The sequence below is a fragment of the Tamandua tetradactyla genome, chromosome 15 (genome assembly GCF_023851605.1).
Source record: "Tamandua tetradactyla isolate mTamTet1 chromosome 15, mTamTet1.pri, whole genome shotgun sequence".
Taxonomy (NCBI): domain Eukaryota; kingdom Metazoa; phylum Chordata; class Mammalia; order Pilosa; family Myrmecophagidae; genus Tamandua; species Tamandua tetradactyla.
In genome coordinates this window covers 33,178,991-33,205,043 of record NC_135341.1, presented here as the reverse complement: position 1 = coordinate 33,205,043, position 26,053 = coordinate 33,178,991, and the positions used below count along the sequence as shown (strand labels likewise).

Genomic DNA, 26,053 nt, shown 5'->3' with positions numbered 1-26,053 from the left:
CAGCTCATCGATCAGGACCTTTTGAATTTCAAGTTTTATCATTTAAGAAATACACTTCATAAGATGATAGCTAGCATATATAGTGATTCCTCTGATGGATCTGGGCAAAGAAAACTGAAAAGCTCTAGAAAGGATTCACCATTCCAGGTAAAAATATCAACATTCAAGGTAATCTGGAAGGAGCTGATTTCAACCCTTAGGGATGACTTTGAAGGGTTCAGGGGAGGAAGTACTGCACATGTGGTAGAAAGAGCAAGAGAACTAGAATTAGAAGTGGAGCCTGAAGATGTGACTGAATTATTCCAAACTCATGATAAAACTTAAAGATGCTTCTTATGAATGAACAAAGAATGTGGTTTCTCAAGATGGTATCTACTCCCCGTGAAGATGTGGTGAACATTATATAAATGACGACAAAGGAACTAGGATATGACATCAACTTAGCTGATAAAGCAACAGCATGTTTTGAGAGGACTGGCTCCAATTTTTTTTTTTTTTAGCATGGGCAGGCACCGGGAATCAAACCCAGGTCTCCAGCATGGCAGGCAAGAACTCTGTCACTGAGCCACCATCGCACCACCCTGGTTCCAATTTTGAAAGAAGTTCTACTGTGGGTAAAATGCTGTCAAACTGCACTGCATGCTACAGAGAAATCTTTCATGAAAGGAAGAGTCAGTTGATGACGCAAATTTCATTGTCTTATTTTAAGAAACTGCTACATGCACCCCAACCTCCAGCAACCACTTCCCTGGTCAGCAATCATTAACACTGAGGCAAGACCCTTCACCAGCAAAAGGATTATAACTCACTGAAGGCTCAGATGATGTGAGCATTTTTAAATTAAGGTATATACATTGTTTTTGTTTTTTTTTTTTGACATAAAGCTTTTGCACACTTAGACTAGATGGTAAACATTTTAAAATTAAGGTATATACATCGTTTTTTTTTTACATAAAGCTTTTGCACACTTAATAGACTACAGTATAGTGTAAACATAACTTTTATATGTACTGGGAATGCAAAAAAAATTGTGTGACTTGCTTTATTGTGATGCTTGCTCTATGGCAGAAGTCTGGAACCAAACCCGTAATAGTCTCTGAGGTATGTCTGTAACTATAGCCCATTTATTTTTTATTTTTTAAATTTTTATTAATAAAACAATGCACAAGCACATACATTCTTAACATACAAATATCCCATACATGGTGTACAATCAATGGCTCATGATACCAACACATGGTTATATTTTCATCACTGTGATCATTTTTCAGAACATTTGCATCACTCCAGAAAAATAAAAAGAACAAAGAAAAAATTCATACATACCATACCACTTACCCCTCCCTCTCATTGACTAGTACTTCCATTTACCCAATATATATACTTTTTAATTTTAACATTTATTCCCCTATTATTTATTGTACAGCCTATTTCTTATAAGAATTCTTAAAAATCTAGAAGTCAGATTGCAAGATTTGTTACCTTCATGTTTAACTTAATGCTTCTATTTATTTCAGTCAAAATAAAACACCTTTTAAATGAAACTGCATAAAAGAAACAAAATTATAAGCAATTTCTGACTTCTAATAAAATATTAGCTCCTCACAAGAAAAGAAGTCATCATCCATGTCAGGGGAATGTTCTTGAAGTATTTCTCAATGCCTAAAGTACATGCACTCCTTCAGGCTTTCCTATTGATAACTGATGCAGGTCAAAAATCAAAACTGGTGTCCTATGGTGGGAAAGGTGTCAGCAGATTTCAGATTGTGCTCTTTCAAGCTCTTCCTACCTATTCAAACCATATTAGAGCCCAAACAACAATAACTACAATAAGTTGTTACTGAGCTGATGGGGTGATTTCAGTGGCACTTTGACCTTATTTAATCACTCAGCTTCTTCCTCTATTTTTCCAACCCTACTCCTTCCTTTGTTTGTATCAATCCCCTTTCCTGCCCCTTCCTCTCTTCATGAATACTACCTCTGAGAAACAATTCATAAAAAATTATGGCAAGGCTACCTAGCTTAGGGTAGAGAGTAATCCAAAATATTGGCATTTGTATTGTCAATCCTCCTCTCATCAGCCAGCCACCATTACCTACAAAGAGAAGATTAAATTAAACCACGCCACCCTGCTCACCTCAATCCTTGTCTTTCAAATTGGCACACCCTGAGGGACCAATGGGAATCTGCTTTCCTCAACTAACTCCTGCTGTATGGTGTTCCAGAAGGCTTCTTGGAATGGAGGAACTAGACATTGATGTTTCACTGCTATAAATAACCCCTGGTGGCTTGACCAACACAATCATTATATATTTCTAATCAGATACACACTCAGGACAGAAGGGATATATCCTTTATCTCCAATGTCATAACCGTCCTACAACTAGTAAGACACATCTTTAAATAATTTTCTCATGTCTCATGGGGAAAGCTGCATGTCATTTATTGAACAAGTAGTTCCTTGCACACCTACTACATGCTGGGTCTCAAATGCATGGAAGGCACACAAGGTAAATAAACCACAGTACTTGTCAAGAAACTCAAGGACTAGGGAAAGAAGTAGATACAAAAGTAAATATTCTCAATGGTGTTAAGTGCTATAATGGAGAACTTCTAAAATAAATTCTCCTTGTTTAGAAATATAAGAATGCTGGGGCTATGGTAATATTTGTAATTTCACTGACTAAAGTTGGTCAAATCTATAGTTACATTATTTGCTTATTATATGCAAAACTGTAAGAAGTTCTGACACTTTTAAAGGGTTTCACTGCCCAGGACATCTCTTCCTTACTAGGGTAGAAGAGCATCTCATTTGTCTCTCTCTCTTGTCCATAATTAGATCAAGGACAACTAAGGGAGGAAGAACTCATTTCTTTTCTTCTCATGTTGTCCCCCTATAAAGAGCAAGTTTCCTCTTTTATAAATAAAAGGTTTAATGTGTGGGTTATTATATCATTTAGGAATTACCAATCAAAGAAACAAATTCACAAATTAAAAAAGAACTCACAACCTCCGGGCTAAGTAAAATAATAGAACACATTCTTTGACCAGGAGGACCACTTGGCTACCTCCAAGGCTTTTCTTTACCCCTTCTTTATTTACTAAGAACTCATGAAACTTTTTTTTTTGCATGGGCAGGCACCAGGAATCGAACTAGACTATAGAAACTTTGGAAGTACTGAAAACAAACAAATAATTCATTTCATTTGCCTTTACTTGCATTACTTACCACTTTTGAAGGCAGTTTCTGAAAAAGTTCACTGATGAGACGTCCTGATGGATTTGTGGCTACAACTATGGCTTCAAGAAGCTGCTCCAGGATCTCCTTCAAATAACTAGGAGAAGACTGGGGGAGGGGGTGAAATGCATTGTGAAAGAAATCCAAAAATAAGAGTTGAATGTTCAATAGCTTCTAAAATTGCAACACTAACCAAAAGAGCAACTTTTAAGTAAAAGTTTCAAGAACACCACAGATATTCCCATGCCCAACTGTGGAGCATTTCTGATGCTTGAATGATACAAAGTTTCTGTTTGAGGTGATGAAAAAATTTTGGTAACATATAGTGATCACACTGGGAATGTAATTAACACCACTAAATTATATACAGGAATGTGGTTAAAAGGGTAAATTTTAGGTGAGATATATGTTGTTAGGATAAAACTTAACAGTAACAAGAAACAATCACAGGACTGTATAACACAAACAATGAAACCTAATGTAAATTATGGACTATAGTTAATAGTACAATCATAAGTTTCTCATCGATTGTAACAAAGGTACACATTAATGCAAAATGTTAAAAATGGGGACAGGGGCTTCCGGGTCAAGATGGCGGCTTAACAACGTGTGCATTTTAGTTTGTCCTCCAGAACAACTACTAAACAACCAGAAACAGTACAGAACAGCTCCCGGAGCCACGATAGTGACCAGACACACAGCATACCCCATTCTGGACCAGCTGCGAGCACCCCCCAAGAAACATGAGTTCCCAAAGCTGCGGTGGCCAGTGCCCCTCCCCCACAGGCCGCTTCCCAGAGGGGAAAGGAAAGGACTTTACCAGCAGCAGGGACTGCGCACAATCAAATACCAACTGTGGAACTAATTAACAAATTCTGACTACTAAAAATAGGCCCCCAGCTTAGGTGAACCTGATCAAAGTGGAGGTTGCTCATTTTTGCCCTGGCGCCAAGGGGGCAGGACTGACAGAAAAAGGGGGGGGGGGAGAAGGAAACAGAGGTTTTTGTGGCTGTGCATCTACAAAGGCTTGACTGCCTCTGGATACAGCAGCAGGACTTTTCAGGCTGCAACTGCCCCAGGCATAGGCAGAAGTGAGCTCTTTTGGGGGCTTATCTGGAGCTTATGCCTTCCCCAGGGGAGGGGTGAAGCCCCACCCAGGTGGAATCCCTCCATCAAGGAATTCAGACAACAGGGCTTGGTAATTTGAAGCCATTAAAACTAGCCTACAACCTCTCCTCTGTCTCCACCATGCCCTCAGCAGGGAGAGTCTGCCAAAGTTAAAGGTACTGCATCATCTTATGCTGGTGGGACCTGCTGTCATACAAGCGCCACATACTGGGCAGGATAAGAAAAACAGAGTCCAGAGACTTCACAGGAAAGTTTTTCAACCTGCTGGGTCTCACCCTCAGGGAAAACCGACGCAGGTGACTCTTTCCTCCTTATAGGAGGCCAGTTTGGTCTGGGAAAATCTGGCTGGAGTATCTAAGTAGACCCTCCTGAGTGTGTGGGGGGGAAAGGCACCACGCAAGCAGGGCAAGAAACAAGAAAACAAGAACTAAAAAATTCTCCTCTGTTAAACAAAACTTAAGCTAAAGGTCCAGATAAAGCTGAACGGAATGTCAAAGAACAGACAGACAACAAATTCATCCAGCAAGAAAACCCTAGATAAAAGAAGTGAAAGCAATCTCCAGAATAAACGAATTAAGGTAATTAAATGCCTAGATGCCAGCAAAAATAACAAATCACACTAGGAAAATTGAAGATATGGCCCAGTCAAAGGAACAAACCAACAATTCAAATGACATACAGGAGCTGAAACAATTAATTCAGAATGTACGAACAGACATGGAAAACCTCATCAAAAACCAAATCAATGAATTGAGGGAGGATATAAAGAAGGCAAGGAAAGAACAAAAAGAAGAAACTGAAAGTCTGAAAAAACAAATCACAGAACTTATGGGAATGAAAGACACAGTAGAAGAAATGAAAAAAAAACAATGGAAACTTACAATGATAGATTTCGAGAGACAAAACATAGGATTTCTGAACTGGAGGACGGAACATCTGAAATCCAACAAGAAACAGAAACTATAGGAAAAAATATGGAAAACTTTGTGCAGGGACTCAGGGAATTGAAAGACAATATGAAGCACATGAATATACGTGTTGTGGGTGTCCCAGAAGGAGAAGAGAAGGGAAAAGGAGGAGAAAAACTAATGGAGGAAATTATCACTGAAAATTTCCCAACTCTTATGGAAGACTTAAAATTAGAGATCCAAGAAGTGCAGCATACCCCAAAGAGTATAGATCCAAATAGACATACTCCCAAGACATTTAATAATCAGAATGTCAGAGGGCAAAGAGAAAGAGAGGATCTTGAAAGCAGCAAGAGAAAAGCAATCCATCACATACAAGGGAAGCCCAATAAGACTATGCGCAGACCTCTCAGCGAAAACCATGGAGGCGAGAAGACAGTGGGATAATATATTTAAATTATTAAAAGAGAAAAACTGCCAACCAAGAATTCTATATCCAGCAAAATTGCCCTTCAAAAATGAGGGAGAAATTAAAACATTTTCAGACAAAAAAATCACTGAGAGAATTTGTGACCGAGAGACCAGCTCTGCAAGAAATACTAAAGGGAACACTAGAGACAGATATGAAGACAGAAGAGAGAGGTGTGGAGAAGAGTGTAGAAAGGAAGACTATGAGTAAAGGTAAAAAGAAGGAACATTAGGTATCACATACAAAATCCAGAAGGCAAAATAGTAGAAGAAAGTAGTACCCATGCAGTAATAACACTAAATGTTAATGGATTAAAGTCACCAATCAAAAGACATAGTCTGGCAGAATGGATTAAAAAACAGGATCCATCTATATGCTGTCTCTACTCAAAGGACACGAGGCCAAGGACACAAATGGACATTTACACACCAATGTTTACAGCAGCATTATTAACAATTACCAAGAGATGGAAACAGCCAAAATGTCCATCAACAGACAGTTGGCTAAACAAACTGTGACATTTACATAAGATGGAATATTATGCAGCTGTAAGACAGAATAAAGTTATGAACTATGTAACAACATGAATGAACCTTAAGGACATTATGCTGAGTATGATTAGCCAGAAACAAAAGGACAAATACTGTATGGTCTCAATGATATGAACTGACATTAGTGAATAAACTTGGAATATTTTGTTCGTAACAGAGACCATCAGGAGATAGAAATAGGGTGAGATATTGGGTAACTGGAGCTGAAGGGATACAGATTGTGCAACAGGACTGAATATAAAAACTCAGAAATGGACAGCACAATATTACCTAACTGTAATACAATTATGTTAAAACACTGAATGAAGCTGCATATGAGAATGATAGAGGGAGGAGGGCTGGGGCATAAATGAAATCACAAAGAAAGACAGATGATAAAGACTGAGATGGTGTAATCTAGGAATGCCTAGAGTGTATAATGATAGTGACTAAATGTACGAATTTAAAAAATGTTTTTGCATGAGGAAGAACAAAAGAATGTCATTACTGCAGTGTGCTGAAAATAGATGGTACTTAATATTTTAAAATTTCAACCAATGTGTGAGACTAAAGCAAAAAAATGTTTATTTGGTACAAATCTATACTTTGACTAGTGCATCTCCTAATATAACTTATGTAGATAGTTGATTGAACACCTTAAGTACATGGAACTTTGTATAGGACATGAGATTTTGTTGGTTTGTCCAGCTGGTGCCCTGATGAATCCCAGAGTGATTTGATCAGTGAGTGGAAAAGTATTTGCAAAGTCCCCTTTGGGGAATGGTGAGAACGGGGGAAAACTCAACTTCCCCAAGTTGAATTCTTGATATTCTCACAAGCAGTGTGGACAACCAAAGCTATAAGCTGAGCCCCCAGTCTTGGGGTTTGTTCATATGAAACTTAACCCCACAGGGGATAGGTCAAGCCTACTTAAAATTAAGCCTAAGCGTCACCCCCAAGAGAACCTCTTTTGTTGCTCAGATGTGGCCTCTCTCTCCAGCCAACACAGCAAGCAGACTCACCACCCTCCCCCTGTCCACATGGGACATGACTACCAGGGGTGTGGGTCTTCCTGGCAGCGTGGGACAGAAATCCCAGAAACAGCTGAGAATCAGCATCAAGGGATTGAGAAAAACTCTAGAATGAGCTGAGACCCAGCATCAAGGGATTGAGAAAACCTTCTCGACCAAAAGGGGGAAGTGTGAAATGAGACAAAGTGTCAATGGCTGAGAGATTCCAAACAGAGTGGACAGATTATCCTGGAGGTTATTCTTATGCATTAAGTAGATATCACCATGTTATCCAAGATGTAATGGAGAGGCTGGAGGGAACTGCCTGAAAATGTAGAGCTGTGTTCCAGTAGCCATGTTTCTTGAAGATGATTGTATAATGATATAGCTTTCACAATGTGACTGTGTGATTGTGAAAACCTTGTGTCTGATGCTCCTTTTATCTACCTTGTCAACAGATGAGAGAAACATATGGAATAAAAATAAATAATAGGGGGAACAAATGTTAAAATAGATTTAGTTTGAAATGCTAGTGATCAATGAAAGGGATCAGTAAGGGGTATGGCCTGTAAAATTTTTTTTTCTGTTTGTTATATTTTTCTGTTGTCTTTTTATTTCTTTTTCTAATTGATGCAAATGTTCTAGGGAATGATCATGATGATGAATATGCAACTATGTGATGATATTGTGAATTGCTGAGTGTATGTGTTCGGAATGTTTGTTTTTTGTAATTTTTTTTAATTAATAAAAAATTTTAAAAAATGGGGACAGGCACATGGGAAGAGTATTTTCTGTAAGATATTTCTGTAAACCTACAACTTCACTAAAAAATTGAACAATAAAAATTTAAAAAATGGAAAGCTTTAAATTTTCTCTCCCTTCACAAGAACTTTAGGGCTAAGGGAAAAGCTTGGGAAGCATGAATATGAAAAGGCAAGACCTCCCAATTTCACATTAGTTATGTATTACAGAAAGAAATAGATACATGCTATAGTCAATTTTTTTTTCCTGGTTAGGACCCTACAATAGGGCTCAGGCCTCTGAGGTAAGGGTCTACCCAAGAAAGCATGCCTTAAGTTGCTTCTCCTGTACTTACACTAGAACAAAATTCCAGGGAATCCCTGTTGTTAATCACTCTCTGCCTAATTCTAATAATTTAATTTTCAAAAAGAAATTGACAAAATACCTAGGAACTATATTTTGATACACTGCGAAGTTATAACTCTTAGAGATTAACTCAATACTACTTCTTTGTGCGTTGGAGACCTAGGGAAAAGCCCACCTAGGTAACTTATAGAAGAAAGGGAAATGCTCCACTTTGTGTTTCTTATTATTTAGTTGCAGAAAAGATCTGGAATTTCCTTTATAATTTTTCTCTTTATAAATATGTGTGTTCACTAAGTTAATACTTACCAGTACCTACATGTTAGTCATAGTCTAGATGCCAGAATTGGTAAACATGGTGATTTCTGTTTTTGTAGAGCTGTCATTCTCTTGGGGGAAGACAAATAAACATTTAAGTAATAAACAAATTAAATTCATATCGTGATTACGCTGGTTTGAAGCAGTTATGTACCCCCAGAAAAGGTTATATTCTTTTAATCCATTCCTGTGGATGCAAACTTGTTCTGGCTGGGTCCTTTTGGTTACGTTATTTCAATTTGAGATGTGACCTACCCCATTCAAGATGGGTTTTAATTCTTTCACTGGAGTTCTTTAAGATAGGATAAAGGACAGGATAAAAGCTGATAGAGCAGAAAGAGAAAAAGCCCCTGGAGGAACTGAGAGAAGAAGCCACTGAAGCCAGAAGCTGAAAGCAATGGAACCTTGAAAGACCAACAGATGCTGGCCATGTACCTTCCCATGTGACAAAGGTGTCCCAGATGCCTTTCTTCAGAGAATGTACACTCCTGTTGATGCCTTAATTTGGACATTTGCATGGCCTTAGAACTGTTAATTTGTAAGCTAATAAATCCCCACTGTAAAAGCCATCCCATTTCTGGTATATTGCATTCCAGCAGCTTTAGCAAACTGAGATACAGTGATGAAAGTTGAAGACCACAAAACAGCTGATGTGATGATGGCAGGGTTGGGGGAGAAGGACTGTGGAGCAAAAATTTAGATAGGTTGGGTGGTAAGATCATCTCTCAATTGAGCCATTTTAACTGATACTAGAATAATGACTAAGAGCCAGTCATAAAAAGAGCTGAAGAAAACATGTTTAAAGCAGAGGTGAGAGAAACTATAAAGTCCCAGAGGCAGGAACATACTTAGCATGCTCTAGGAACAGTAACCAGTTTAACCTAGAAAAATATATTCCTAACCAAAGTGATTCCATTACCTCTCCACCTTTTAATTACACCACTATCTACCCTTACAAGATCTCTCATTTAGCAGTACTGGACCAGTCCTTGGTAATGTGAAAATTCTCTTTAAAACTAAGCAGAAAACAACCATAACAACAAAAAAAACTGAGCAGCAAATTAACATCAGTGTAAAAGGAATTCATGAAAACAATCATGTATGACACATATGTCCAGCATATCTTACAATTCCTTGTAATTGGACTGGGGGCTCTGCATGCCTGCTTATACTCCCAGTTACCGATATAACTGTACAGGAAGTACAGCTGCTCACAGCAGCCCAGAGGAAACCACAGGCCAGACTTCTGCTCACTTTCCAGACAGCCCATCCATCACAGGTTCTACCTGCACACTTACTCCTTCAGTCACTGTCCCTTGATTGTCTTGTCCATCTTCATCATCGTCTTCCTCATCTGCTTCACCTTTTTGAACAAACTCATTTCTTGTTCGAAGGTACAAATCCCAGAGTTTACAAGCAGCTTTATATTCAGGAGAATCTGGCTATACATTAGCAAAGAGAAGAAAAAAAAATCAGTATTTTTCTGTAAATCAACTGCCACTACTTTTAAGGCATCCTGTTCCAAGAGACCCATTTTTATATAGAGCCAATGGCTCACAATATTATCTCATAGTTGCGTGTTCATCACCATGATCATTTTTTGAACATGTGCATCACTCCAGAAAAAGAAATAAAAACTCCATATACCCCATAGCCCTTACCCTGTCCCTCTCACTGACCACGAGTATGACAATTTACCCCAATTTTTCTACCCCTTATCCACCTCCCTATTATTTATTTTTTGTTCTTATTTTTTACTCATCTGTCCATAACCTGGATAAAGGGAGAGTCAGCCACAAGGTTTTCATGATCACATGAAGACATGGTCACACTGTAAAAGCTATATATATAATCATCTTCAAGAATAAAGGCTACCAGAATATAATTCAACAGTTTCAGATATTTCCTTCTAGCTATTCTAATATACTAAAAACTGAAAAGGGATATCTATATAATGTTTATATCTATAACCTCTCAACTCTATTTGAAATCTCTCAGCCACTGAAATTTTATTTTGAGAGACCTATTTTCTAACACATAACTCTGAAAACTCTATTACAAATTTAACAATCCTTATGAGTGAAGTATAAATGGCCTCAATCCATCATCTGAGAAACTAAGTATATGTTTTAAGGATGACCTGAAATAAAATCATTTTATTTATTTATGCCATACCTCATTTCAGGAAGACCTGAGGCAGATGGTATACAATTTGCTAAATTAAGCCTAATTTTTACTAATAGACTAAGAAAGACAATTTAAAGGATAAAAGAACCAATTTAAAGCAAAGAAGTCTAAAGAATAGAAGCTAATGATTGTTCTGACATTTCTTTCTTTTTTTAAACTATTTAATACCTCATCTGAAGATTTCTGTTCTTGAAGATTAGAGGCACGAATTTTGACGACTTTCTAGTAAAAGCAATGCTGAATGTAATGTTAAAAAACAACTTTAAAAATGCATCCTTGGGCTACCAACAATGAATAAGAAATGGGGCTTCCAGGAAGACGGTGGAACAGAGTGGGGTGAGTTCACTCCTGCTCCGTGAAACAAGACAGCCAGTAAAAAAACAATAGATAACCTTCAAAGAAACTATAATGAGATGACAGGTGACTTAGCAACGGTAATAATGGAATGAAAATAAAGAAAGTAGTAAATCTGTGAGCAAAAGTAAAATCTGAGTATCTAAAACAATAATATAATATTATGAGATTAAAAAATTGTCACGTAAGAACTAATATACACAATACTAAAAGGACAAATAAGGAGAGGAGTAATCAGAGGTGAACTGCTCTTTGGTTTCTAAGGTTTGGAAGGAGAACATTGATTAATTTTAGATTCTAAGTTAATTATGCATATTAAAACTTCTTGCATAAGAACGAAAACATGGCCAAGAGGTCTTATAACTTTCAAATTAGTAGAAGAATAAATTTTTTGAATATCTGGATTAACAGAAATTCTTGAATATGATTTTACAAGATAATACATCAGCATTAAAAGGATACAAAAAGGTTGAGAGAAAAGAATGGAAAAAAAACCTAATCAACTAGGCAAACACCAAAATAAAGCTGAACTATATTAATATGAAGCAAAATAAACTTAAGAACAAAAACATCAGTGATAAAGAGAACTACTATAGAAGGCTAAAAGTTCAATTTACTAGGACAGTATAACAGTTTTAAACTTGTATGCTATTTGCATAGTTTTTAAAAATATAAAGCCAAAATCAACAGAATTACAAGGAGAAATAGACAAATTCATCATCAGAGTGAAAGAACAACTCATTCAGTAAGTTGTACTCATGCAGGTACATCAGGATATAAAAGAGTTTAGAAACAGTATAAAAAAGCTTGAAAAAGAAAAATAAAAAAATAAAAACACTAAAATAAATTTTTAAAAAAAGCTTGAGCTAATGCACATGTGTAGAATATCATACTCAAGGAATGGCACTCTCATTATGTTCACACAATTCATATTAGCACTATTCATAATGGCAAGTGTGCATCAACTGACAAATGCATAAATGAAATGTGGTCTACCCAAACAATTTATTCATTATAAAAAAGGAAGGAAGCACTGATACATGTTACAACATAGATGAACCTTGAAAACATTATCTAAGTAAAGAAGAGAGACACTAAAGGCCACTCATTGTATGATTCCATTTGTATGAAATGTCCATAATAGGCAAATCTAGAGAAACAGAAAGCAGTTTAGTGGTTGCCAAAGACTGTGGCAAGGGGGAAATGGAGAATGTTTGCTAATGGGTACAGGGTTTTTTGTGGGGGTGAATTAGATAGTGGTGATGGTTGCACAATTTTGTAATTAAACCAAAAAACACTAAATTGTGCACTTTAAAAGGGTATGAGAATTTATATATATATATATATACACACACAAACACACAGTATTAAGGAAAAAATCTAACAACATATTTGCAAAATATCTATAAAGAAACACTTTTAAGGCTTTACTAAAATACATTAAAGAAGACTTAAAAAAAAATCAAGAAATACCGAATTCACAGATTGGAATAGTCATTATCGTGTTATAATTATCTGCAAAATGATCTACAGAGTCAATGCAATTCCAATAAAATTTTCAACTTTTTTTGCGTGTGCTTATTGAACTTAACACATAAATTCTAAAATATATAAGGAAAGAGATGGGGCCCAAAATAGTCAAGACATTTTCCTTATGAGGTAAAGAGTTATAAAGCCTTATTAATTAAAACAGGAATATAATGGCCCAGTAATAGATAAACAGGCCCAGAAACAAACTCAAGAACACCCACTCGAAACAATGACCAACCCTGATAATGCAGACAAATGGGGAAAGGATAGCCATTTCAAGGTGCTAATTATGCCTACGGGGGCAAAAAAAACAAAAAACAAAAACTCTTCCTCATAGAAGAGACAAAAAATCAGTCCTAGCTGCCTTAGAGACTTATTTGTGAAAGATAAAACTTTTAGAAGTTTGGAAAAGAGTATCTTTATAACTTCTGGACAAGAGGGATTTCTGAAACAAAACACAAAAAAGGATAAGCTATAAAGTAAAAGATTGATAAAGTAAAAAATTGATAAATTTGATTTTATTAAAGCAAAGAACTTCTGTTCATCACAAGTCATCATAAAGGGTGAAAAGGCTATACAGTGGGAGAAGATATTTGCAGCACATAAAACCAGAAAAGGTGCAGTTCTAGAATATATAAACAAAATTTCTAGAATAAGAAAATGACAAAACCCAAGAGAAAAATGGATAAAAGATCTGAGCAGATTCCACAAACAGAAGAAACAAAAATGCTCATAATCCTATGAATGTTCAAGCCTCTTTACTAATAAGGAAAATGTAAACTCAAACCACACTAAGACACTACTACTATCCTGCCATATTGATAAACATGAAATGCCAGACTATAGCAAATTTTGGTGAAGATGTGGAGATTCCAAATTTAGCACTTTCTTACCTTATAGTAAGCCTTCGCATTGTTAAAAAGCAGCTGGAAGTCAGCAGTCAGTAGATTAACATCATCATACTCCTCCATTTTTAGTTTCTGTTGGATTTTCATCAAGTCTATAGGCTGGGAAACCACTTCATAATAGTCTGGTTGATTTCTGTTGTAATTTAAATATTTTTAAATGGTATTAATCCAAAGCCTATAAAAAGTTTTATTCCAAAACCATCGGTGGTAATGTCCAATTTTTGAAGTGATTGAGCACATAAGAATTTGGTGTCAGATTCACTCCCAAAATTAGAAATAAAAGGTAATAACAAAAGTAACATGTATCTGCAGTCCCTTTTCAAAATACATTAATGATAAAAAATCTAAATTAGCATCTGTGATGATCTTTATATTAAATATTAGGGCAGTGTCTCTAAAACTCATGTCAATGATAGGTTCAGTAAATGAGGATGACTTACCTTGCATGATATTCAGTAGTGGCTGAAAATAGAATCATGTTTCAAAGCTCTTTATGAACTTATAAAATGGATTATTTCCAGTTAGTAACCACAGAACCTTCTACTGCCAAGTACTGTGAAGTGCCTAATATGTACGTACACAGCTTTAATAAGTATATAGCTTTAATAAGAATTACTAAAGTTTCAAAGGAGAAAGACGAAATCCCTCACTTCAAGGCTCCAAGCAGCTTACCAAAAATGAAAAGACATAAGATACATCCAAACATGACCAAACTTTATAAATATAGCAGGCATTAAGCATGATAAAAACAAAATTCAGGATAGTGGTTATCTCTTGAAGAAAAAGGAGAAAGACAGTGAGCAACACACAGGAGACTTCAAAGGTAGTTACCAAGATAATTTCTTAAATTGAGTTTTGAGTTCATAGATGTTTACTATTATTCTTTCTGGCTTTTTTCAACTGAGATTCAATGAAACAAATGAACTCTATGAAAAATAATCCAAGTGACTACATCCTTAATTCTCCCACAGGGGTTGATAGGTGGCTCCATTCTAGATGCATAAAAGATAGGTTATTACAGAGAATGTAGTGGGCATTAAGGCTTTATTTTCTCCTAGAACCTCAGCTGATAAGGGTTTCAATACATGTTATAATCATTCTTTTCAGTATGTATGATTTTTTTTTACTTCTTATTCTTACATAAAAGTTATAAGAACAGTGCAGAAAACTTTTCTTCTGAACTATCTGAGAGTAAGCTGCTGACATGAGATCTTATCTCCTCTGAATAGTTTAGTGTACATTTCTTACAAACAAGGACATTACCCTTCATAAACAAATTTGACCATCAAAATGAAGAAATAAACTTTGATAGAGTACCACCATTTAATTCTCAGTCCTACAGAATTCATGTTTTGCCAACTGTCCAAAAATTATCCTTTAAAACAAAAGGACCAAGTTCTGGACTTTCACACGTTGCATTTAGTTATGTCACTTCAATCTCCTTCAACTGGAATAGTTCCTTATTCTTTTCGTGGCTTTTACGACCTTGACACTTTTGAAGATTACAGGCCAGTTACTGTATGGAATGCCCCTTGCTTTGGATTTGTCTGCTTTCTTCAGATTAAATTCAGGTCATGCTTTTGGCAGAACTTTCATGAAAATGGTAAAGTATTCTTCTCCCTGTGTTCTATTGCATGGCACACAATTTCAACTTGTCCCGTTACTGAGATGTGGTTAAATTTCATCATTTGATTGTGATGTTATTTGGCAGGTTACTCCACTAATTTACTGTTTTTCTTTTCGTACTTTATGGGGAGGTAGCTTCAGACTATATAAATAACCCATTCACCAGCAAACTTTTAATATACTCCTTTACTTTTATCAGTATAGATTAATGGATTTCTACTTTATTTACAATGGGTTAAAAACCATTACTATAATTAATTTGACACTCAAGCTGCCTCAGATTTGACCAGAAGGAGTCCTTTTAAGTTGGCTACATCCTTTTGACATGTTTCCATCATCCCTTGGAATGTAACAACAATGCAGGTTCATTTTATACTTTCCCTGCAAGAGCCCCTCAAATCAGCCATTTTCCCAAGGAACTTTAGTTTCTTTTAATGGTGAATGATATTTAAAGACCAAGTTCTGGTTGGTATGTGTATGGATCTTGAGGACATTATGCTGAGTGAAATAAGCCAGAAATAAAAGGACAAATACTATATGGTCTCACTAACATTAATGAGTGAACTTGGAGAATTGACATTAAGAACACAGGTTATCAGGAGATAGAAACAGAGTAGAAATTGGGTAATTGGTGATGATGGAATACAGACTGTGCAACAGGACTGAGTGTAAAAATTCAGAAATGGATAGCACAATAGTACCTGATTATAGTACAATAATATAAGTACAGTGAATGAAACTGAATGTGAGTATGATAGAGGGAGAAGAGCTGGGGGCAAGTATGAAACCAGAAGGAAAGATACAGATTAAGACTGAGACGGTATAATTTAGGAATGCCTAGAGTGTAAATAATAGCAATTAAATGTACAAATTAAAAAATATTTATGCATGAGGGAGAACAAGTGAATGTCAGTATTGCAGGGTGCTGAAAATAGATGGTATATAGGAAAAGTACAATCAATGTAAGCTAGGGTCTATAGTCAACAGTAACACTGCAATATGCTTCCACAGAATGTAACAAAGGCAGTATACCAAAACTAAATGCCAACAGGCAGGAGGACTGGGAGAGGGGTATGGGTTCTTTGTCAAAGAAAAGGAAATGTCTGCAGATAAGAGTATGGTGGTGAAGGCATGTCTATACACTTAGTCTGGCTTGTATGATGTGTGGATAAAACAGTTTAAAAATGAAAAAAAAAAGATCTGGTTGGTAGTTGCGCTAACTTCTAATGGGTGTTGCTGTTTCCAGACTGTTTAGGTAGAGAGAGCTACAAAATAAACACATGTTTATTTACATCTCTGTTTAATTCTATATCTACCCATATATATTGAAAACCATGAATTCACACCAGTATCTCCAATTCTAATCCAACACCAAAGGGTTCATTCTTTTTTCCTATTTATATTTTCCTTCTCAGATAGTTAGAAGCCTCTCATCATCCACAATGTATTTTCTTACACATTAGTCCCTAGTTTTTAACCAATCTCCTCTTGCTGTTGCCCCACCCTCACTACAATGCCCTCCTCACTACACTCAGGCTCTGACCCCTCCTCCTTTGTCAGGCCATCATGTATTAACACGTAATTTGGGATAAGAATTACATAAAGGTGGAGGGATGGAAGGGCATAGGAACATGGCTTTTATATACCTTTAGTTATGTTGGTATCAAAGCAAACGAGATTACTGTCGGTTTAAGATATTAAATCTAACCCCCACAGTAATAACAAAGACAACACTGAGAATATGCAAGTTTACAAAGACAGAGATTAGAGAATACGTTATTCAGGGATGGGAGGAAGGGAAAATGATGAGTTAATGCATAACAGGTGTAGAGTTTCTGTGTGGGGAGATCGGAAAATTTTAGCAATGGTTAATGAGGTTACTGCAACATCGTGAATGTGCTTAATCCCACTGAATTACCATTTAGTGTTTGGGAGTGGCTGAGATGGCAAAGTCATGTTGTAAATATGTCCCCATAACTAAAAAAAAAGAACACAAGAGCAACTAAAGAGACAATGTCAATGAAATTCAACTCATAATGGACAGGATCTAGGATGGGAAGAGAAAAGGTTCAAAGGGACATTGCTGGGATGTATGAAGAAATTGGTAGACTGTAAATTTTCTATCAATGTTAAATTTCTTGAACTTGATAATTGCACCTAAGGTGGTTACATAATGAATAACCTTGTTCTTAAGAAATGTACATGGCAGTACTGAGTGTCAAGGTATATGATTTATATAACCTACATACAAATGTCTGAAAAAAATGGATTGATACAGGTAGGCAGGCAGATAGATGCAGATGTACAGAATGATATGGCAAAATATTAAAATCAGTGGATTGGGGGGCTAGGGTATGTTGGAGTTCTCTGTATAGGGGTTACATTGTTTTTTAACTATCCTGTACGTTTGAAAGTATTTCAAATTTTTAAAGAGAGAGAGTGGCAAATTGTGTAGCTCTGAGCAATACTATTTCCTGCAAACACTTGAAAAAATATATGCATTTTACAGAGAAGGAGCATAGAAGCCCTTGCCACAACGCTCTGGGAAAGGCAGCAATGCTCAGAAGGCAATGCACTTTCAAGGCTGGAGGATGACAAAGCCTGTATCCTCTACCCCTCAGTGCTAACCTGCTGGTGGAAAGCAGGCAGCAGAATGATGTATCTTTCGAATGAGAAGTATTCTGGGAAGGTGCTGCCTCCCCTTAATACAACATACTGGTTAAGAGCACAGGCTCTGGCATCAGTCTGAATTCTGGTAGTCTCAGTGATTCTGAGAACTTGTTGTGCAAGTTCTCATCTGTAAACTGTTAAAACTGCAATAACAAAGAAAATTGTGATAAAAATAAGTCAAAGATTTAGAGAAAATATTGTCTGGAAAGTGTTTAGCGCTGTGGCTAATATGTGGTAAACAATTAACACAGTCTTTTATCATCATATACTAATTAAATGACAATTTCTTTTAGATGCTCATAACTGATTAATTCAAATTTAGCAATAGCCATCTCTTACTCAAAAGAGCCCTTCTTTCTTGGCCATGACTAATGTGCACGGCTCTCCTAATTCAAGTTGCATCCTTCAGGGCTCTGCTTTCTTGTGTGTGTGCACGGTCCATGAATTGAATAAGGGTCTCCCACATGGCAAGCGAGCATTCTACCACTGAACCATCGTGCTCCCGGGGCTCTGCTTTTGGAAGTGAGAATTTTAACTTCAGCTCAACTTGGAGCTTGTTAGCTATCTACTATGGCATCAACAATCTCAAATGGATCCAAATCTTCACTTAATAAGTTGTATTAATTTCGTATTGCTGCTGTAACAAATTACCATAAACTTAGTGGCTTAAAACAATACAAATTTATTTTCATACACTCCTGGAGATAAAATAGGTCTTAGGCTAATATCAAGGTGTCAGCAGGGCTGTGTTCCTTCTGGAGTCTCTAGGGTATAATCCATCTCCTTGCCTTTTCCAACTTCTGGAGGCCGCCTACATTCCTTGGCTTGAGACATCAGTCCTCCATCTTCAACACCAGCAGCACTGACTCTTCAAATCTCTCTCTGACTCTTATGCCTCCTCTTTCCCACTTAGGGACCCTTATGATTATACTGGGATAGCCTGGATAATCAAGGATACTCTCTCCATGTTAAGGTCAGTTGATTAGCAACCTAAAATCCCCTCTGCCATGTAATCTAACACATTCAGTTTCCAGAGATAAGAATGTGGACATATTTGCAGAGCCATTATTCTTCCTACATACTCATGTATGTTTCAGAACAAATAATTTCAATTGCCAGGGTTTTGAAGGGATTAATAACATCATTTTGATAATGAGAAAGAGGAAGGATTCTCTAGTGAAGGGATACATAACCTATACAGGGTGCAAACTGGAGACAGCAATTTGCTTTGCTTGCTTGGAAAAAAGAACCCAACCCCAAAAGTAAGGGGAAAAAGTGAGTAAGCAAGGTGAAAATAATTACTCTGGCCTGTCTGCATCCCTCTTAACTATAACTGGTATTACTTCATTGCTCTCCTAAATGCTATAATTTTTAAAAATATGCTTCTCTATATCTGACATATAAGGCTCACTTAAGCCATTCCTTCCAAAGGAAAACTCAATTACTAAGTACCTCAAACATGAACCCTGGATCAAACCTCTCCAATAGTACTGATGTGCTTCCAACTCACCTTCGCTTCGGTGCCCTAATGAAGAGCTCACAGAGAAGCCTGCCCTGCTCATCCTTATAGTCTCGGATGGTGTTATAAAGTTCATGGCACACAGCAATCTACACATGGGAAAAGGAGAAAAATCACCAAGAAAGTGAACAGAAAGCCAGTGTAGACATACTTACTACTGTTCAACAAAAATATGCCTATAAAGACAAACAGAGAAGAAAAAAGATGAATTCCCCAAGAACCTTTATAACACAGAGGAACCTAAGTCTGAACTACGCTGAAAGCACCTCTTCTGCTTAAAACAACGCAATTGATATATATTTTTTATCAGTGATTTTTTCATTTTAAACTGAATCAGTCCATACCACTATCCTGCTAATCATCCAAGAGAAGGATTTCTCACTACACAGAGAACAAAATACATATTCCTAATAATGCCTACTCTGGCTGGATGGACCTCTTACCAGTCTCCTCCCTTTTGACCACCTCTCTGCAGTCTTGTTACTCCCAAACCCATTCCTGACCCACCCCCACTGCCTGGAACATCCTTCCCCAGGGCTCTACAAGGGCTACTGCCTTCTCATATCAGAGGGCCGTCTCTCAAAGACACTAGCCAAAACAGTCTTAATTGCTCAAACTTATTTTACTACCCCTAGCTGAGGGTTCTTTATTTGTTCATTTGTTTGCCTTCTGCTTCCTCCACACAAGAATCTAAGCCCCATGTGAAAAATTAGCTTATCTTATACAAAGCTGGATCCCAACCACTACAACAGTGTTTAGCATATAACAGATACACAGTTATTTGTAGGATGAATATCACGACCTGATACATTGGTATTCTTTATTATTTCATAATATAAAATTATACCATAAAACTTTTGGTTGAAAATACATTTTACATAAAAGAAAGGTTAAGAATATCAAGCAAGAGGAAAAGAAGTAGAGAGGTCTTGCATCTTAACCATTTTTTGCCATTAAAGGAACTCACGGTAATTCATGGGAAAAGCAGGAAGAAATCGTGTGATCCAATTTACTCACAGGATCTACAGTTGGAAGATTAGAAAGTCGCCTCCTCTTCCTGCTTGGGCCTGGCGTGGACACAGAATGGTGCCCATCATCAAAGTCCCCGCTGACACTACTGGAAGGGGAGGTAGCTCTTCTTCTTTTGGAACCCATGGAATCCAACTTCTTCTATAAGAAAAAATTAGCCATGTTCTTATATTTAAATTTGGACTCTGCCAACAAACCCTTAGCTGGCCACTTGCCACCAAGCTTCTGGTTCACTTATAAGGATATTTTAAATGTTGTAAAGAAGTTTAGCTAGCTCTAAGTTTTTCCAATGGGAGTATTGGTTCTCATTTCTCTAGTCTTTTCACTCACCAGAATGCTACCCTTTCAACTTTGATGGGACAAATTCTGCAAAAGTGTACTCATTTATATACTGTCAAATCTTAATGATTCAGCTTGTACTTCTGGCCTCATATTTACCCTGGACTGGAGTTTTTCTGCCCACATGCAGTGGTACACTAGTGTGCAGGTAATGGTCCCTTAGCCTGTGAGGCAGCCAGGCAGCCCTGGGAGATGGTGGCTTCCAAGTCAGTCACTTCTGGAGTCGGCAGCCTCATCTGTTTTGTTCACTATCTTACAAATAACATAATTTTACAGGTAGGTCAAGATGTGGAAAAAGACAGGAAACAGTCCCCAAGGTAAATGAGTGGTGCAAAAAATTAAGGGGCAAATGGCATTTAATCTTCTAGCACTTTAGATGTACTTCAAAATTAACACACTGAAGATGAATTTTTTCCATTCATTAAAGCAGGATCCACAAGACAAATCACAATATAGCACATTGTGATTTGCTATACCTATGCAGAAGCAGCAAAACCATGCTTTGGAACTCTTCTGTTAATCCAGACTAGCCTCCTTTTCAGTTATATGAGGTACTTTGTCCCCATGAATTTTGAAATCACAGCTCCTAGTAGTCGATCTGGAAGAATACCCCAAAGGTGAGCTTTTAGGTCCTGCCCGGGCTTTCAGAAGAACTTATTTACGTGTGCATTATCTTTCTCTCTGGGGTCTATTACCCTGTTTCTTTCCCAATTCTAGAAATGACTTCACAAAAACAGTATGTGATAAAGAACCATCCATAATGCTGGTACCTACAAGGTGTACCTTAGATACTAAAGCATAAAAGGAACTTATTAGAGGAATGCAGTATATTATCATAACCACCCTGACTTAGACACTAAAAATAAAATGGGGTGTATATCTTCTAATACCACCAAATTGCAAAGCCAAAATTAATACACAATTTGTTATAGGACCTTATCTATAGCAACCTTCAAAATCAGAAATACGAATTATATAAGTAAAACTGTATGAGACAGATGTTTCTAGTGGGACAGAACAAGACAAAGTAGATGGGGTATGCATTTGTGTCTATATCTTACATTCAGACCTTGGGGCTAAGTTTTCCTGTGGCTGAACTAATGGACCTTGCAACAAATGCAGCGATTACTTATACATGCAACTTAAAAGTTACAAAAATCATTTGTACTTTTCAGTTATATTACAATTTCTCTGTACTCTCAGTTTCAGGCTGCCTGCTAAGTAATTAGTCTTCACACAACTTCACAAATAAAAATTTATAGGTGTAAATTCGGCTATAATACAAGAAATGCAACCATACTGAAAAGGTCTGTTACAGAGAAAGGGAAAAGGTGTATACTGAGAAAGTCCCATAGTGCTTATATAATTTAATAGGAATAAATTGCATATTGTGATTTCAAAGGTCTCTTCCTAAAGCTAAAAGAAAAAATCTTAATCCATTTTTACTCATGGACATTCATTTTCCTTAAGATGCCAGTAGCTGCAAGAATGGGAGCAGGAGAGCCCTGGTTACTAGCATGGAAAGAAGAGTTGCAGACCTAACTCTTGAGACAGGGAGGTGCATTCGGGATCTCCCAGGAGCAGAAAGGAACAAAACAGAAAACAAAAAATTCTGGTAAGCAACAAAGAAACAAGGAGAGTCTCAGTAACTCCTCCTTGAAACTAAAGCCCATGTGGTAACTTTGAAAGTGTTTAAAACAGAACCTGCCATGATATTGCCTTCCTCTAGGTTTTTATTTATTATACAATGTAGTTGCTTTCAGTTTGCTAAAACTGGCTAAAAGCATCAAAGGGCTTAGGCCAAGGGACAGCCAAGTTTTACTGAATTTCAATTGTTTTATAAAATGCTGATAAACTGGCTTCACCTCATTAAGATGAAGCTAAGAGTCAATCCTCTTTAAACAATCTATGACAAGGACACAAGTAAATGTGATGAACATGAGAAGGGAACCTTTATGGAAAGGATAACAAAAATTTAAGAAAGATGGAAGGGGAAAGGCAAGGAAGGACAGAAAAAGGAGCAGTGTAGATGATCAGTAATTTACCAGCTTTACCAGAGCACAACCAGCGCCTCGAAAAGCCAGTCTCCTCATTATGTCTGAAGGCCAACTGAAGCCAGTGGGAGAAGGCACGGCTTTAGAAGTGCTGATTCAGTGTTAGTATATTCAAAACTGAAAGAGAAGAACAAGGCAGAGGAAGGGGAAATAGAAAGGAAGAGTCAGAAGGAGCAGAAATGAGTACGAATAGATAGAAAACATTCAAGTAGAACTGCTAAAGAAAGGTAATAGAACTGGAGAATATAGGCATATTAGCAAAGGCCCAGGCACTAACAGTACCTGTATTTCCTCTATTTAAAAACCAAATGCTTTTCTTGTACTTAAAGATGTCTCGCTGAGGTTCCCCTTTGCTCACATAAATGAACTGTCAATCCCAGGAGTAAAGCATGCATGCCCAATTGCTCTCTAGTTAGTAAGATCAGAGTTCAGCCACAGAGCTGGAACTCAGTGAACACATGTGGGGGACTCACATGTGACACCAAGTTCTGGCAAACTGTAACAAACAGAGAATGGCTCATGTGAATAGTCTGGAAAACTCCTCCCTCCAAAAAAATTCAGAGAAAGGCATCACTTCTTTCCTAAAATCCTACTAGTTGTTGGAAAAAGACACCACATACAATTTTACAAAGATTAAAGGAAAAAGCCTTCAACCCTTTGGGCAGGAGTTCCGAATTACCTTTATAAATAATCCAGAGAAAACCAAATGACAAAGAAAGGTACAAATTACTAGCATGGATGTATATGGTTGAGGTATGCGATAACCCAAACCTCTTGAATCATTAATTCATAATTAATTCATTCATTAATAACTCTGATAATGGAAAAAAGATACAACTCAAGGATAATTTTCAAATATTCTTAATTCCATGCATATATTTTTCAATGTATTTTGAAAATTAGGCAAGAAAGGCAGTGTGATGAGAAGATCAGAATAGTAACCCAGGTCTTCTATCTCTAATTATCTGTTTGATGATGTCTGAGTCACAACCACTCAAATCTGTTTCCTCACCTCTAAAATGAGAACAGTAAAGTCGTACATATCTTCCTTGGGTTGCTGCAACGGTGAAATAAGATTATGCACCTTTGAAACTTCAAAGCACAACAAAAACGTTAAGTTTCAACTGTAGGATTAAATGCTCCTGGGTCACAGGAACTGATTTTATTCATGTGTGTAGCCCTGGCTTATGGAATAGTAACTGGTATAGCTGAATGTTCAATCTAGCTTTTCAGTAAATGTACAAAGAGTGCACTAAGTGGATCTTTTTTTGTGGGGGGGGCATGGTTCAGGAACTGAACTGGGTCTCTTGCAGAGAAGGCAAGCATTCTACCACTGAACTACCTGTATGCCCTAAGTGCGATCTTTTTTAAAAAACAAAAACAAAAAGATCATTTATGTAGTTTAAGAGGCCTACTGGCATGTCTTTAGATATTATTTTTCCATAGAGAAAGGAAATAGATTCTGAACCTCATTTTCAAGTTGTTTTTTTTTTTTAAACTTGGCCTTAATTATAGTTGTCTAAAGGCCTGATAACCAATGATAACTTAAGGAGGGCAGTAAAGAAGCGTAACTGTATAACGTGCAACTAGGAGAATATTCCGTATAGTCAAATGGTATACTTTGACAGCTTGTAAACTTTAGCTAGTATTTCGTAATACTTAGTATGGAGATCCACACATAAAACCAAAACTCTGGAAGGCTGAAAGGAAAAAAAAAATCACTCATAATCCTACTTCTCAGAGAAAACCACTTTAACTATGGTGTTTAGAGCTTTCAGTATTTACTTTATCCCTGAGTTCCGCACTTTTTTTTTTTTTAACAAATGCAATAAACTATATATATTATTTTGCAGCTAGCCAGGGATTATCTTAGGGAAGATTCTTCCAAATGAATTGATGATTTGATAACAATCTAGCACATGAATATACCACAACTTACTTAATTTGGATAAAATATTAATATTTGAGATATTGTATACACCCCTAAAGCCAGTGAGTGGACAAAGCCCTTCCATCCATTTATAACATTTCAGATGTTTTAATCTGAAATAGTCCTCAAAAAATACTTTCCAACCTTCCATTTTGGATCTTAAAATATGAGCAATCTGTTAGTGAGTAATAAAGCAAAAACTATACTAGTCTTTTATATTTGTATTGAGCTCAATTTGTTCCCAAACTATACTTGGGAAAAGTGTACTTTTAAGTGGAAAAAAATCACTTTGGAGGAGCCCTAGATCGTAAACAATAAGTTAACCAAAATAAAAAGCTTTACTCTAACATTTGTTTCTGTAATTATTGTACGAATTTCTAAACCCAATACTGTATATTTGTCATTTGCTTTTCAGGATTTCTTCCGTATTTTTTTTTTTTTTACCACTCTTTCTCCTTTAAATCACAAATATCTTCCCCATAATAATAAAACTATGTTTCTCAGTCAAAAGAAAAATACTAAAAACAAGGAAAACCCCCAATTTTTGTCATGTTCCAGATGGGACCTGAAACATTTGGCCTCTACTATAAATAACAACCTCATGGACAAAAACACAGTCTGAACACTGTCATCTGGAAAACATAAAAAATATATCACTAGGAGAGTTTGTGTCGGAAGCGACAAGAAACAACAAAAAGGCCCTGGCCGGCGGAGGAAAGGAAGGGCTTTCCCGACCTGTCACTGGTACGGGGATTTTAGGAAACGTTGACAGCTTTGAAGACAATTCCGCGGCGAGCGCTCCGCCAGCCGACGGGAGCCGGAAAGAGGACACAGGGAGTTCTCTGGCCGCTCCGCGCCTTTGTCCCGGCCAGCAGGTGCGGCGAGGTGGCCGAGCCCGTCCCAATGCCCGCCGCCGGGCCGCGCTCCGCCCCGCACGCCCGGCCGGATCGGCGCTTCCTCACAGCCGGGGCGGGGCCTCCGCTGCCGCTCCCGCCCGTCCGGGCCCACACAAAGCCCCGGCAGCTGGCCGAGGAGGAGCGGCCCCGCCCGCCCCCGGTCCGCCCTTACCCAGCTGCTCCGCCGCCTGCAACCCCGGCCGCGGTCACCGACCGCCACGCCCCGCCCCGTGGCCGCCACGGCTGCTTTATTGCTCCTCCCGCCGCGGCCGCCGCCGTCGCTTCAGCACTCGCCGCCCTAGCCGC

At 37.4% G+C, this 26,053-nt stretch overlaps 1 protein-coding gene across 23 annotated transcripts in view; it reads right to left on the bottom strand.

Moving 5' to 3' along the window:
• PBRM1 (polybromo 1) overlaps window positions 1-26,053 on the bottom strand; it is a 155,042-nt gene that overhangs the window by 128,923 nt on the left and 66 nt on the right. For 17 of the 23 annotated variants that reach the window (XR_013162739.1, XM_077129030.1, XM_077129034.1 and 14 more), the window contains exons 1-5: window positions 20,517-20,666; window positions 19,491-19,588; window positions 13,670-13,817; window positions 10,004-10,147; window positions 3,230-3,346 (exon numbers count right to left, since the gene is read on the bottom strand). Coding sequence is in view for 22 of the 23 variants with exons in the window: in XM_077129030.1 (XP_076985145.1) it covers window positions 3,230-3,346; window positions 10,004-10,147; window positions 13,670-13,817; window positions 19,491-19,588; window positions 20,517-20,654 (645 nt within the window). In the remaining variant the exon portion in view is untranslated. Of the gene's footprint in view, window positions 1-3,229; window positions 3,347-10,003; window positions 10,148-13,669; window positions 13,818-19,490; window positions 19,589-20,516; window positions 20,670-21,343; window positions 22,107-25,586; window positions 25,759-25,919; window positions 26,046-26,053 lie in introns of those variants that run through there. The other 6 variants (XM_077129023.1, XM_077129026.1, XM_077129024.1 and 3 more) reach the window with 6 other exon arrangements.